Source organism: Dermacentor andersoni, chromosome 8 (assembly GCF_023375885.2).
Source record: "Dermacentor andersoni chromosome 8, qqDerAnde1_hic_scaffold, whole genome shotgun sequence".
In the NCBI taxonomy this organism is placed as follows: Eukaryota; Metazoa; Arthropoda; class Arachnida; order Ixodida; family Ixodidae; genus Dermacentor; species Dermacentor andersoni.
Window position 1 is genome coordinate 111,939,939 of NC_092821.1, and position 15,472 is coordinate 111,955,410.

The 15,472-nt window shown below is 49.9% G+C and overlaps 2 protein-coding genes across 3 annotated transcripts in view; both read right to left on the reverse strand.

The window, feature by feature from the left end:
• Nucleotides 1–6,343: 6,343 nt before the first annotated feature.
• LOC129384405 (uncharacterized) lies at nucleotides 6,344–8,430 on the reverse strand. Its single transcript, XM_055069860.2, has 2 exons — nucleotides 7,663–8,430; nucleotides 6,344–6,739 (listed from the first exon to the last, which is right to left on the reverse strand). The coding sequence occupies exons 1-2, from the start codon at nucleotides 8,371–8,373 to the stop codon at nucleotides 6,344–6,346; spliced, it is 1,107 nt and encodes a 368-aa protein (XP_054925835.2). The 5' UTR covers nucleotides 8,374–8,430.
• Nucleotides 8,431–12,800: 4,370 nt separating this feature from the next.
• Nucleotides 12,801–15,472, reverse strand: part of LOC129384233 (uncharacterized) — a 50,116-nt gene continuing 47,444 nt past the window's right edge. For both annotated transcript variants that reach the window (XM_072284041.1, XM_055069460.2), the window contains one exon: nucleotides 12,801–13,614. In XM_072284041.1, coding sequence (XP_072140142.1) covers nucleotides 13,168–13,614 — 447 coding nt within the window. In that variant the 3' untranslated portion in view covers nucleotides 12,801–13,167. The remainder of the gene's footprint in view (nucleotides 13,615–15,472) is intronic.

The window sequence follows — 15,472 nt, forward strand, 5'->3', positions numbered from 1 at the left end:
TAGTATATCACTCGGGCGACGGGACTTCACAAACCTGAATCGACTGAAGAGTTTGTTCATGGTATGGGGGAGGCCGATGTCATCTAGCAGGATATAATCTTGGAGAATGAACCGGTGCGGGCTTAGCATGTTGTTGAGGTATTCCAGCCAGGTATTGCTGTAGATGCCGGGTGTGAATAGGGCCGCCACGCTCATTGACAAGTGGATCACCGTGGACGTTCCCCGCTGGACCCTGTCACTGCGCCGACAAAAAGTAAAAAATTCGAAGGGCAATTAGTTATCTCTACGCGGATGCTTGCGAAAGCATTGCGACAAGCGCGCGAAACTCAGACATTATGCCACAACGCAAGGTCGTGGATTCGACTGCAAAGAAAGGTTGTGGGTTCGAGTGCCCTACTTAACTCTATCCTAATTGTTGTGCCTTTATTAACTTCGACTTATATAACACGAAAGGTCCTGGGCTCAACACCCACCGAAGGTCGAGGGTTTGATTCCCACCAAAGGTCATAGGTTCGAGTTGCCTACTAAGTTCTATATTAAATATGTCTGCTTTAATTGAAGCTAAAAATTGGGGATTTGACTCCCACCAAAAGTTGAGGTTTCGTGGCCTTTCTGTACCATACTGCGGTCTTGCTACGAGCGCTGGTTTTCCACCTCATGAGGCATTTAACTCCTTCGCATTAAAATAAGTCAGTGCCCCAAAAGTTTGCTTTTTTCTTCTTAATGTATAGCAGACAAGCTCTTTCACGTATGTCCTCGTTGTTTTCTACACGCATTAGATATCTGAATTAGTAGAAGAAAGCAGAAATAATTTTATGTAACTAGAAATTAGGCACATCTCAAGCACAGTGAGAATGAGTGCCGACCGACCGACCGACCGACCGACCGACCGACCGACCGACCGACCGACCGACCGACCGACCGACCGACCGACCGACCGACCGACCGACCGACCGACCGACCGACCGACCGACCGACCGACCGACCGACCGACCGACCGACCGACCGACCGACCGACCGACCGACCGACCGACCGACCGACCGACCGACCGACCGACCGACCGACCGACCGACCGACCGACCGACCGACCGACCGACCGACCGACCGACCGACCGACCGACCGACCGACCGACCGACCGACCGACCGACCGACCGACCGACCGACCGACCGACCGACCGACCGACCGACCGACCGACCGACCGACCGACCGACCGACCGACCGACCGACCGACCGACCGACCGACCGACCGACCGACCGACCGACCGACCGACCGACCGACCGACCGACCGACCGACCGACCGACCGACCGACCGACCGACCGACCGACCGACCGACCGACCGACCGACCGACCGACCGACCGACCGACCGACCGACCGACCGACCGACCGACCGACCGACCGACCGACCGACCGACCGACCGACCGACCGACCGACCGACCGACCGACCGACCGACCGACCGACCGACCGACCGACCGACCGACCGACCGACCGACCGACCGACCGACCGACCGACCGACCGACCGACCGACCGACCGACCGACCGACCGACCGACCGACCGACCGACCGACCGACCGACCGACCGACCGACCGACCGACCGACCGACCGACCGACCGACCGACCGACCGACCGACCGACCGACCGACCGACCGACCGACCGACCGACCGACCGACCGACCGACCGACCGACCGACCGACCGACCGACCGAGAGCCGTCGCTGCACTGCATGGAGTTGGGGAAAATGAACCGTACACATGACTTTATTCTTTGTTTTTCCTGTGCCTATGCGTTAAGCGCATACCACTGGTTTGTCACCACTTGTACTTATATTTCTTGTACTAGGGTTCCATCCCTTTCTTGCTCTGTACTTCTATGTAATACCCAAGGGAGCATTTAGGGTAAACGAATAGAGTAACATGCAGCACGGCGGCTGCACATACTCGGCGCCTGGCGGCTCGATGATCTGCTGCATTTCCTTTTCCAGCCGCAGCATCCTCTCGATATGGGACCGGTCCTCGACACTGGCCCTGTACACGTCGTAAAAGACGTTGGCGTACTCCTTCAGGCGACCCAGGTCATCCGACAGCTGCTGCTGGCGACGCCACTTGTTCATTTTGACGCGGTTGACGTACAAGCTGTACCTGCTCCGCCACGGTGTGTGAAAGAACGTGTGAGCATGGAACTCGCTTTATGATTACGGTACATTAGCCATTTGCCGCCGATTAAAAATGAAACACAGGGCTTGTTTAGACCCCCATTACTCACGGGATTGGCCAAAGATTCGTATGATAGCAAGTAAGCTGTAGAGCAAAGTGCAACAGGGATTTGGGCGAATTGTTATTCGTTTCCCGATTTCAGCAGAACTATAGGCAAAGGCCACAGAGGTGACATAGAAACGACAGGACGTCGCGCTATCTATAGCAGCTGATGTCCTATTGAGCGGGACACCGCCATTTAAAGTCAAAGGTGTTTCACCTCGCACGTGGTCATCACTGTGACTTATCACTGCTGTCATCTCACAATGACATATTAAGCAGCAAGGCAGCAGAAAACCCGTTAACTATGCTCATTCGATCTTCCCACAGAGTTAACAATGGTAACAATAGTACTGTTCACGCGGCCTCCGATAGCTGACGTTCCTCTAGAAATAAGAATGGAGTTCGGGAGCTGATGCGATACGTAGGACAGATAAACCGTAGCCTATCACAGAAACGAAATGGCTTGCCGTGGGAGTTGTATGAAGCCGATAGTGGTATAGGTGATTAGTTGGGTTGATAAGAATATTGGAAGCCACGAAGGAGGCCTGCTTACGCACTTATAGAAGGTAACTCTAAGTTACTTACGGAGGCTTTATCGCGAAGCTTACATTTTTTGAATGAATTAATTATTATGACGATGGTGATGATTTTGTGGAGCGTGAAGATGATAGGAACGGTGTTAAATTATCCCAAACCCTTGTCAATTGTTATCTTTATGTAACAAAGCACGGCGTTCATTTGCGGTTGTTCGCGCCTCCGTCGCCCAAGAAATTTTCCTCTAGCATGAAGCTACGTTTGAACAATCCTAAATATGAGTCTCTTAAAGTACTTTGATGCTTTCACTATTTTCAGCAGCTGCACTTTTAATAACATACTTGAAACACTCACTTTCAACTGAGGTCTGACACTGTCTCCAGTAAGTAACACAAACGTAAATGCAAAACTGATTTGTAGGTAGCAGGACCTTGCCTTTAGGAAGTTTCAAACGCAGCTTCTGACACTCAGAGTATATATTCCTGCACGCTAGTAGGTCATATTTTCAAAATGGGGAGTACCGCGTGTTGTTCGGCAGCCGACGTAGACTCAGCTCGAACCAGAAGGGGACGCCCCAGTTGATGAGTAGGTCGAGCAGCACGTAGGGCGCTCGGTGCTTAAGCACGCCGTACTGGGGCCACAGCAGACCCCGCTCTCTCATGAACGCCTTCAGCTCCTCCACGCTCTGCGCGGACGGAGCCATGCACGCCTTGTACAGGGAGAACGCCGCTGCACAAGACGGTTGGAGGCGAATTGATCGCGCGTTTCCCAAGTTGCCAAAAGTATGTCACCAGCTTCTCAAAGGTAAAACGTTGGCCCTTAGCAAGCTGGAAGTTTGGGAAACACTAGAATCGAACTTTTTTCCGAAGTCCCACACTGCAGCGTTCTAAATAGTAATTCATTGACGACCAAGTTTGATGTAAGAAGGTTAAATACTTCGCATTGTTGTAGCTGTTTGTTGGTTTAGGAGAATACAGTATCGCTAATTAATAACGTCCACATTTTTAACCGAAGGCTAGCTAAGAGTACATGTCCTATAGGATTGCGAAATGAACGTTGCAGGCATCCCAACAAAATTAAGAAATGCAGGATGTAAAACATTGGAACAATAAATCGAAATAGGCACCACCCCCAGTCCAAGCGCCTGTAAACCCCAGTACCACAGTCTTACGGTTACGAGCTACCAGGCCAGCAAGACCTACCATCATCAGCTCCCCCAAAAACTGACGCTGAAGCCGGGATCCCCAAAGCCAATTGTCCCGATTCAGCAGCTGTTCAGCATAAAAGGCTTTTGGGTTCATCAGTGCTTTATATAACTAGATATGACTGTAACGTAGGTAAAAAACACTAAGATGATCTAATTTTAGAAAAAAAAGTGTCTCAAATGACCCCACCTTCAACATCGACATTATCGTGACGTCACGAGCCGGAGCAAAATTTTTGAAGTTCAGAAGGACAGGTTGGTGGTATAGTTAGTATGAGATTAATTGCACTGTAGCGCGGAAGCACATGAACAACGAAAGAAAAAACACATTACACATTGCAAACCAACAAATTACTGGTTATTGTACGAGAGCTGACATGTTTAGTGGGCATAGAAGTACGGCAACTGCGAACATGCATCAAACACCTTTCCGTTTTTTGGTGCAGATTTTCATCCTGTTTGCCTCGTGTCATCATACTCCCGGCGCCGTGACTGCGCAGCTGCATCCATTGCTGCTGATACCGGATGGCAGTTTCCAGCCTTTGACTTCATCGTCTGCCGGACCACTTAGCTGGGAGGGAATGGCCCCTGCCCTTTTTTTGAAGGTAACGTTCCTGACCACACCTTTGCCATGTCATCGGCATCGACTGATGCATCATCCTCGGCACACTACTTAAGTCGCCGCCCCTGGTATCCTCTTAGTGGGCATGGAAGTACGGCAACAGCGAACATGCATCAAACACCTTTCCGTTTCTTGGTGCAGATTTTCATCCTGTTTGCCTCGTGGCATCATACTCCCGGCGCCGTGACTGCGCAGCTGCATCCATTGCTGCTGATGCCGGATGGCAGCTTCCAGCCTTTGGCTTCATTGTCAGCCGGACCACTTAGCTGGGGAGGAATGGCCCCTTCCCTTTTTTTGAAGGTAACGTTCCTGACCACACCTTGGCCGTGTCATCGGCATCGACTGATGCATCATTCTCGGCACACTACTTAAGTCGGCGCCCCTGGTATCCTCTTAGTGGGCATGGAAGTACGGCAACTGCGAACATGCATTAAACACCTTTCCGTTTCTTCGTGCAGATTTTCATCCTGTTTGCCTCGTGGCATCATACTCCCAGCGCCATGACTGCGCAGCTGCATCCATTGCTGCTGATGCCGGATGGCAGCTTCCAGCCTTTGGCTTCATCGTCAGCCGGACCAATTAGCTGGGAGGGAATGGCCCCTTCCCTTTTTTTGAAGGTAACGTTCCTTACCACACCCTGGCCATGTCATCGCCATCGACAGATGCATCATCCTCGGCACACTACTTAAGTCGGCGTCCCTGGTATCCTCATAGTGGGCATGGAAGTACGGCAACTGCGAGCATGCATCAAACACCCATCGGTTTATTTGTGCAGGTAGGTTCAGCGCCACAACTGCATTGCAACAATCTGACTACGTTTTTTTGCTATTGCTTCCATGCCCACAAGTGTTGTTTTCAATGTCTTGTGAATGCGTTCATGTCGCGAAGTTGTTGCGAACGTTCGGTGAACTAGAATTGAATCCTCGAACCCCTAAGGAGGAGTCTTCCCGGCAATACAGTGAGCTAGTTTACCTTATAAAATCTTTACATGAAAAAATGGATTCTAGGCATGGCGAAGTTATTACCGCACTCAGTGAAGTCAAAGCGGTCCAAAGTTCACTGGAAGAACAGAATAAAGATACTGAAGATCATTTGAATGCAGTTGAAGAAAGCATTTTTCCATCTGATGCACTGCAGTTTCAAAATGTTGCTCCGCAAGTCGTGACGCTTGATGAAAGACTGAGCGAAATCAAAGATCGCTCACGCCGTGAGAATCTAATACAACACAGCATCGCCGATACCTCTAAAAAGACGTGGAGTGAATGCGAACGAAAAATCTGCACTATTCTGAATAACGGATTTAAGTTTGGTTTGGACGGGAACGATGAACGCATATCTCGCGCCCACAGACTTGGCCGTTTTGTTCCCGACAAATGTAGGCCTATTATTGTTAAATTTGTGTCTTTTCCGTGTGTTATTTCATTTCCCTGTGTCAACTCGTTCAAGTGTGTCATTTCCGTTATTAGTCAGTCCTGTGTCCTGTCTCTGCTATAGCCATCGTTCAGAGCTTGCGCTGCTTTTTTTCATTAGGTCAGCTATTACCTAAGATATGCCCCCTTATAGTGAAGCGTCTCATTTCCAACAATTCATCCCACAGCAACAACGAGGATTAATTCCTAATTATGTAAGATCTGCTGGTTTACTGCTTCGCTGTCTGTGAAGCAAGTTTTGCCCTGGGATTGGCACACATCTCACAAAGTTTATTTCATAGATTATTATTTTATTCCATGAGCACTGACGCACCTTCGGGCCTCCTCTTCGCCTCGAGGTGCAAGGCTCCTCGCTCCATCCAAACTCGCATCATCTGGGTGGCCGTGTCGGTGACCAGGTCACTCTCCCACCGGACCGGACCGCAGACGTGCGCCTCAATGTCATCGCAAGGGTCAACGCTCATGTTGAGTCGGTTGATGACCTCGCTCGACAGCAGCTGGCAGCCGGCACTGTTGCAGGACGAGTTGCGCCCGAGTCTCTGGGCGCTCGAATAGAAGCGACCAGCGAAGTACGCCGCCAATACGGCGATCAGAAACACGACGGCCACGGTACAAGTGGCGAACGCCCTCCAGGGAACATCGCGGCACCGGGCACTGCGCTGCTTTGGGCCGGCGCCCTCATTAACCTGCGTGTACCGGACAATCCTTCTCATACCATTGTCAAAAGACAACACATTTAACGCCAACTGGCTGTTCGTGTCTTCTTAGCTGTTGCCGTTTTCCAAAATTTCTCTTGCTTATAAGCAAGTGAAAGCGGGCACACTTTGACGCGATCTGGCAGCATCAGAGTGTATCCCCGAAAGCGGGCGATCGAGAATGCGTCGGCGTCGAGTTCAAGTGTCACAAGGACACCTCGCTACACGATAGTGCTCGACCGAGATCAGATTCCTTGACAGCGATGAACTCGTTTCCGCAGCTTGCGCAAATCGCTCGATCAAGATCGAGAAATCCGATCCCGTTTGCAAAGCGATGCCGATAGAAAGTGTCCTTTGTGACACAGGCATAGGCCCGCATTCACATTGTCGAAACGCGGGGTCACGTGACTCGATTTATTCGCGGCGCTGCAGGAGCAGACGTCGGTATACAACAGGTGCCTATTTGTAACGGTGGTAGTTCGAGCATAGGTGAACGGTCCGAACTACGACACATTACAGTGCTACAACGTGGAGATCACGACCATATATCCCAGTGACCCAAGTTGGCGGGAAATCGGATAAACATTGATACAGAGAGGCAGCGTAAATTCCGTTAAGTAGGCTTAAAAGGCTAAACGTATTAAAAGTTTACTGTACGCGTGACGTTTGTGACTGCAGTGTCCGAGATACCTAGTTTCTGGTATACTTTAATCGGCGCGAACTTGTTTGGCTGCTCTTCGAGAGCTCAGCCTGAAGAGCGATAGAGCTACAACGTATCAAGCGTTCTGTCGTGATGACTATGTATTATCGTGACTTGTTTGGATTTATTCGTTTTGCGCAATGTTCTCTACTCATTCTTCCCTTCCTCCATGACTGCTACTCAAAGCACAGTACGACCGCAGCAGGAAACTTACCAGGGAGTGCAGCCTTTCCATGACCTCCTCGCTCAGCATAGTCTGCGCCGACGAGGCCCTGCGGCGTGCCACGTCGAAGCTCGACGTGGATGGGCTGCTCTGGACAACGCTGGGACTCAAACCTCGGGGTCCGTGTTCGCTGTACTGTTGCAAAGTATCGACAGCGGGCTTGGTCTTTCCACCCTCTCTTTTCTTCCCCTCGCCCTCATCGTGCAACACGGGCGAGTGGTGCTCAAGTGGTTTCCGAGCGGTGGCGCTGCTGGCCATCACTGACGGCTTCTTCGGCAACGTAGTAGTCTTGGCATCCCCCAAACGGCGCCGGAGGTGGTACGGGAGGATGATACGAGGACCGGCATTTTTGCCCTCTTGAAACGCGGCCGTGCCGAGATTTTTTGACTGGCCACGTACTTTGGCAGAAGGACTACGAGGGATAGTGCTGCTTCTGCTGCCGCTGGCAACTACCGCTGCTACAGGGGGCAAGGCATTAGACGGCGACGTTGACTCGGTTGTTTTGGAATCTGACGCGTGGTGATGCTGCGGTCTGCGAGAGTTGCCGTTCCTGCTTACCGGTGACGTGGCTGGTGGTGCGCCGACCTCGATTGGCTGGTGATTGCGCATGGGGCTAGTCGGGGAAGAGCCGCTGTTGGTCGCTGAAGGTGCCGGCGACGTGGGCTTGACAGCAATGACCGCGGGAGTCTGCCGTCGGGGCATGCTTCTTTTCTATTCACTGGGCCTTGTCGTTTTGTGCGACCCTAAAAGTGTCCGTAGTTTTGCGTTCTCTTCGAAAGCAGAACAACCTCGTCCTAGGAAGCGCGAGCTATCTTCTTCGTCTTCTACTTCGCAAACGAGAATGAGACATCAATTAGACCCTTTTATCGAAACTGATTTATATTGAGACCCTATCACGACATTTGCATTCTGTGAGAGAGAAGGAGTAGTGCGACTCGCAGTGGTGAAACTCTAGCGTCAGAGTCCCTGTTGTGGCACGGTGTCCGGCCAACGTTCTTTATGTGGGACCCGATCGGTGACCATAGTGTGGGTCATAGTGTCGGCTTTTTAGCTCTTGGGGTGAAGTGGCGCAGCCTTCACAGGTGCGTTCTCTTGTGGTTTGGCATCTGTAGTGTGTCCTTAATTTTGGCCATGTCTTTACTGGCATTATGAAAATGCTACAACGTGTTTTTTTTTTCCTTCCTTGTGTATGTTGTTCGGGGCTTGGCCTTTTCGCTTGAGCCCTTGCAATCGCCAGTCAGTTCATTCTACTTCTATAAGACCTTGGATGCATTCACATGAGCTCAATGAACATGCATTCCTGCTTGTTGATTATGTATTTGGATTCTTAGGATACTCGACGCACTTTCCGCGAGCTATGGTTGTGTGTATGTGTGTAACCCATTTCGTGGATATCTGGCTTAGTGGTCAGCCCGTGGTCGAATTGGTCGCGCATCGGGGTGCTGTGCTGAGGCAACGGGGTTCGACCAACTTGTGTGGTTGAGTTGGTGGCGATATGTACAAGTGTACCGCTGTTCAACCAACCGCTTTCATGCCAACATGGGTCCGACTGACTCCGACTTGGAGCGCTGGGTATGCGGCACTGAAAAAAAATTAATAGGATTTTACGTGCCAAAACCACTTTCTGATTATGAGGCACGCCTTAGTGGTGGACTCCGAAAATTTAGACCACTCGGGCTTCTTTAGCGTGCACCTAAATCTAGGTACACCGGTGTTTTCGCATTTCGCCCCCTTCGGAATGCGGACGCCGTTACCGGGATCCGATCCCGTGACCTCATGCTCAGCAGCCATGCGGCACTGAGAATGTGCCTCTGTACAAGGACGAAAAGGATGACGTAAATTTCTCCGATGCTTAGCGGAATCGAGCCCACGTCACAAGTGCTGCTGAAGAACAGCGACTTTTCGCGTGCTGCACAACAAATGCATTTGGCACTAGCCGCTTCTCACTGAACGTCATTAGCGTCAGTGCTTTAGCGAGTTCTGTCATAAATGCAGCGGGCAATTTTCAAATAAGAACTCGCCAACTTCGGGTATTGAAGCAGGTGCCACCGCGTGCAAGGCAAGAGACGGACCAATTCTCAGCGTCCGCCATAAGTGCAGTGGGGGTGTGCCACTTTTCAAAGCACACCTCGCCATCTTGCCGACAGAACAGTTGTCAGCGTTCGCATGCAATTGCTCGGCACCTTTATCGTGTGAGAAGAAACACGCACAGTTTCCGTCAGCTCTTCTAAATAAGGCAGGGTGTACATAAGGATGCGGGAGAGAGGAGACGGGTTGCTGCATGACGCGTCAGTAAGCGTGCGCCATGAATCTCGGAGGCTGCGCGCAGACTTCGAAGTAGGGACACTAGATGGCGCCGAGTATTCTTACAAAAGCGCAAGGAGCAGTCCCGCCGAGTGCACACCTCATACATAACTCGTCTCGCCAGTGGCAATACGTTGTGGTGCTATGTTGATTCAATGTTAGATACATTCTCGTCGACAGTCAATGTTAGGTGGTTTGTGCCAAACTTATTGAATATATAAAGTCGCTATCATTTGCTTTCACATAATAAGTGCCGAAATGGGAGTATGCCGATTTATATTTTTGTAGGTACCCATAAAGCTGACTACCTTGCTGCCTGGCTTCGAATAATAGCCAACAAATGGCCTTCAATACCAGATCAGAGGTGCTCATGTAAGCGCCCCGCTTACTGCTATATTGTGCGACATATTGCACATGTACTGAGAGTCTGGGTCTTAGAGAGTCAATTGCAACGGAGTTCGCAGAGGCCGCGGAACAATTGACCTGTCAACACGGCGACAGCGGCATCTGGAAAATTGGTAACCTGGTCGCTCCGAACAGCGTCATGCTGAATAAGCCGTTCTGTTATATATTTCATATTTTCACAGATTAGATAGATAGATAGATAGATAGATAGATAGATAGATAGATAGATAGATAGATAGATAGATAGATAGATAGATAGATAGATAGATAGATAGATAGATAGATAGATAGATAGATAGATAGATAGATAGATAGATAGATAGATAGATAGATAGATAGATAGATAGATAGATAGATAGATAGATAGATAGATAGATAGATAGATAGATAGATAGATAGATTCAAAACGCCTGAAATAGCGGAAGAGTGCTAACAGCAATAAAAGAATGCACTGCAAGCTGTATGTTTCGATAGTAAAACACAACCATATCCAATCGACAAACGCTGCGAGTTTCGTTAGATGAAAGAACGCCGCGGAGGCGTTAAGTGAACGGAAATACTCGCACTCAATGAATTTATAAAATGCGCTTAGAAAAAATTTCCCCGCTTTATCTGTAAGGAAAATGGAGGTACGGAATACATTTCCTCGATTATTGTATCAATTCTTCTGAAACACGAACACGCTTAACTTTAAGTTTCCGATTTTATTCGCATTTTTCCGAACGCTCCCTGCGCACTAAACCACAGCCAGCTTATAATTATTGTGTCGCAATGATGCCGAGACGCGCGCCCCTTGCGTAATCCTTCGGCAGTCGTCGTATGGCCTTTCCTCCATGTTTCGCCTCATCAGGGCGTGTTGCCGGCCGCTCAGGTACGGCTTCCGAGACTGAGCGGTGTTCACGAGGGTGGGATCTTGGAAGCCGTGGCCGCACAGGTACATCGCGGCGCTCAAAAGCGACCACCGCCAGCGAGAACGATCCCTGCTCGTGCAGCGCGGAAAGCTTGAGCTCCCTGACCGTCGTGCCGGACGGAACCTTCAGCGGCAGCTCAGGTTCAGTCGACCATTCTGCCAGCACAGCAGCGTTCTCTTACGCAAGGCGAGCAAGTCGTATAGCGCAAATTTGACGATTAGGGTCTTTCTTTCGGTTTTTGCCAATCTATGAATATTCGTAATTATGACGTGAAGAGGCAATGAGAGACCGAGAGTGGAACTCAGGTTACCTGTGTCGAGCGCTTCTAGGCGCTCTACGCTTGGGAAAAAAAAAGAAAACCCATGTGTAGAGCGATACGAAATAAAGCAGAGAGAGCCAGTGCACGCAGCATCTCTTTCTGAAATAACGAATTATTAGAGCCTCCTTTAATTCTTGCTATTTATGGTTTACAATACTGAGGTGGTAGCAGAGCTATTAGCGATACCTTGGGACAGTCGAATAGAATCTTTTGCGAACATCTTTGTGTTTCGTGAATGTTCTCGCCGAAGAAGGCAAAAGTATTAGAAGTGTGAGGATGTTTATGGGAGTCGTCCTGTGGCAACCAGAAAGGCAACGGTGGTGAATTCAGATAGAGGGACGATTTGGCCGCGACACACGCAATGGTGGATGGAACTTTTTAGTGGACCATTAGCCTTCCTTACAATCACCCCCGCTTCTAAATTAAGCCATTCTTGCAATACAGGGCAGCGGTGATACGATAGGCTCTTAATAAGCCTTGAGCCTGTCCACGTGAACAATTGCCCGTCCACGGCGACAGTCTCCAATTGTCATCGTCAGTGGATCGACGTGGTAACTAACGGGCAAAGTTTGGGTAATGATGTGACCAGGACAATCAAATTTTGGAAGAAGCTTGAACGACACGCCAGGTTATGGTAGGTAGGACCTACACCTTTATGAAGGATTCATTATGAAGTTGGAATCAGTTCTGTTTTCATCCCGTCGAAGCCTTTGGTGGGATTGGTCTGCGGTAGTGAGTGAGCGAGGCAGCGGTCGACATTGGTCAGCATGCTTGGCGGTGGTGGAAACAGGAGCGCACTCTGAAGCATCCGTAATATATAAAAAAATTAGAAAAGCACACATTTAGGAAACATGTACCATACAGGTGAAAACTATCTCGAGCGATTGAATAAAAGCTACCCATAATTTCTTATTTTTTTTCATATCTTTCAGCGTACGAACATACCTCACAGTCGATATATTGCAATCGATACTTCGCCTTTTGGGCGAAACTGCGGCTTTTTAAAATCCTTCCCTAATGGAAGTTTTATTCGGCCATTACCTTTGGCTGCGCCTCGTTCCATGACCAGCGAGTTTAGTTCTACCGAGGGCCTGTGCACCTGTACGGCGTCGCACTCGGCAGGAAAAAGTTGAAAAGGTGGAGCGAGCATTATTGCGGCAAACTTAAGCGAAGGAACACTTTATCCGGACCAGGGATAATAGATAGAGTTAATGAAACAAAGATCCGTCCCAGAGCAGTGGCCCTTGAAAATGTGCTACTAGTCACTAGAAGGAAGCAAGCAAAACAAATTCTTTGCAGCAGCTAGATTTAATCGCAACACAGACGAAACGTGCAACGGAGAGCACGTCATCTAATTCGATAGAAAAAAAAAGAAAGAATATAGCATCACAAGTAAAAGCCGCGGGATGGCACTCAACCTTTAAGATAGCGTTCAAAACTGTGGTAACGGATCATGAAGTACGTATAAGTATTACCGCGCGAACCTATCGCGTCTATTTGCCACTGAAGCAGTTGTCGACTGCGTAGGTCCAATGTTTTCCCCATGTGTCTCCTTCTTCAGTTACCAAAGAACGAGCACTTCGGACCCCACGACATCATCCGAGAGTCGGGGCGGCACTTGAAAGCTCGCCCGAAGGCGGCCACGCGCTTCAGCACTTCGCCGCAACGCCGCCTGTGCGGGTTCGATTGACCGCGCCGGTCACCGTGCCTGGACCGGCAGCTGGAGCGACAGTAGACTAGGAAGAAGACCATTTCCGGCGAGACGGCCTTTCGCTGCAGACCCGGAAGCCAGTTGCTCTTCCGCTCGCCGTCTTCCGCCGCAGTCTGGCCTCCTCGCACGCTCCCCGATCCGAAGGCGGCCGCGTAGGCGATCTCAATCGCGGCCAAGTGCGCCATCATCCAGCTGCTGTCGTTGACGCAGGCCAGCTTGTTCTCGAACGACTCGAGACTGGAGCGAGACATCCAGGGGCGCACGTTGCGATCCGCGTCGAGTTGCGTGCCGTGCTGGTGCGAACGCAAGAAAGAAAGCATCACTGACCTTTATTTTTCTTTCGAAGCGTAATGATCGCTTCCTCGTGACCTAAAACTGCATCCCTCCTCGAACACAAGGGATTCCTTGTCAGACAGGCGCCAAGCAACGTACTCTTCCTACCTTGCGTTTGGGTTCCCCCCTAATGGGCAACTCTAAAGCGCGTGACAGTATCGTACGAAGGCGCTCAAGCAGGCGCTCGCACGATTGACAAGATTTGAACGACACCGCGGACGAAATGCGAGGAGCCGTTTTAGGCGCAAACATACGCGCAGTTTGCTCTTTCTTTGGCTCTTTTGCGAATTTTTACGGTGGTTCGCGGACAGCCGGTGGCGGTCCATTTTTTTTTCAACGTCGATTACAATAGCGCCGATTCAATGGTCACGTGGTGTTGCGCAACCAAATTTCGCGAAATGGACGTCACTGAAGACCAACTTTTATAGCTCTTATATGGCAACTTTTATACCATTTCATGTTTGTCCGACGAGACATTTGGGGCGTCGAAGTATATGATACTTCGACGCCGCAAACTCGAGTGCGGATGACGCTGCCCGCTCGGCCCACGATGGTGCAGAGATTATACCCATACCGCTGTCAAGAACAGATGCAGCCGCAAGTCTTCGCTCCGTCGCACGCGAGCTTACGCTAACACTGTGGAACACTAGTGAGTTCACGAACGCACGTCTTCACAGATTGAATCCAAGTTTCCAACTCCGTCTTCCACCTGGGTTGCCACGAGCGGAAGCAACACTTCTGTGCCGCCTATGGCTCGGCGTGGCATTCACGAACTCTTATTCCGTCCACATTAGAATGGCCGATAGCCCTGCTTCCAACACCTGCGGCTGCGAGGAGACGATCGCGCACCTCCTCTGTGACTGTCCACGTTACGATGTACAAAAAAAAGTGCTGGTGACAACGCTCGAAAAACCGTATAATCGCCCTTGACGGAAGAGAAAGTTCTAGGACACTTGTCTAGTTTCGGACATTGTTTAGGACATTTGTCTAGTTTTGTGCAGCAAGATTTTATAAGCACTGTGCACGAGAACACCCGACTACCAGTGTAAGTCAGTGCTACGCGAATGCTGAGACAGACACAAGCGATCCATAGAGCATGATCGCGCTCTGGGACACAGTGGAATATGACATACTTTCGTTGTGTGCGCGCGCGACTGCACGGCGGGTGAGCAATATGGTTGCGATATGTCGCTTTCTGAAAGGGAGAATACCATTATGGTACGTGGCATATGTATACTCCCTCATATCAGTCTCGAAAAAAAAAAAATAAACAGCCAGTGCAACCGGCACACAACGGTAGGGTAGTATGTTTGCTGCCATGCCCACCGAATTGGCTGCATATCCTTTAGAAATCCACTTTATAAGTGGCGATATGAGCGACGCAAGTCACAGTACCATGGATAATGATTTCCATAAAGGATGAAAGAATGTATTCAGTACACTAACAGCTGCGTCATGTTTGTGTATTAAACGTTCTTCTTGCTCCACGGCCCCTCGTACAAGTATCTAGGAGTTACAATAACGAAAAACCTTAGCTGGAATAAACATGTGTCCAACGTATGCTCCTCAGCCTTTCGTAAACTCTGCTTTCTTAGACATAAACTAAAACTTGCCCCACCTGAACTTAAAAAATTAACCTACTTTTCAATAATAAGGCCATCACTAGAATATGCGTGCACCGTCTGGGATCCCTACACTAAACGTAACATCGAGGCCCTTGAAATGATTCAACGCAAAGCCATCCGTTTTATTTTTTCAAAGTATCGTGTAACTGACTCACCAACGACCCTCATGCGAACTCACGGTATTGAAACATTA

Excerpts from the sequence above, each read along its gene's own strand:
- LOC129384405 (XM_055069860.2), bottom strand. The coding sequence starts at position 8,373 with ATGCCCCGACGGCAGACTCCCGCGGTCATTGCTGTCAAGCCCACGTCG. Across the intron at positions 6,740-7,662 it reads TGGAAAGGCTGCACTCCCTG|GTTAATGAGGGCGCCGGCCC; the intron begins GTAAGTTTCCTG and ends CGGTACACGCAG.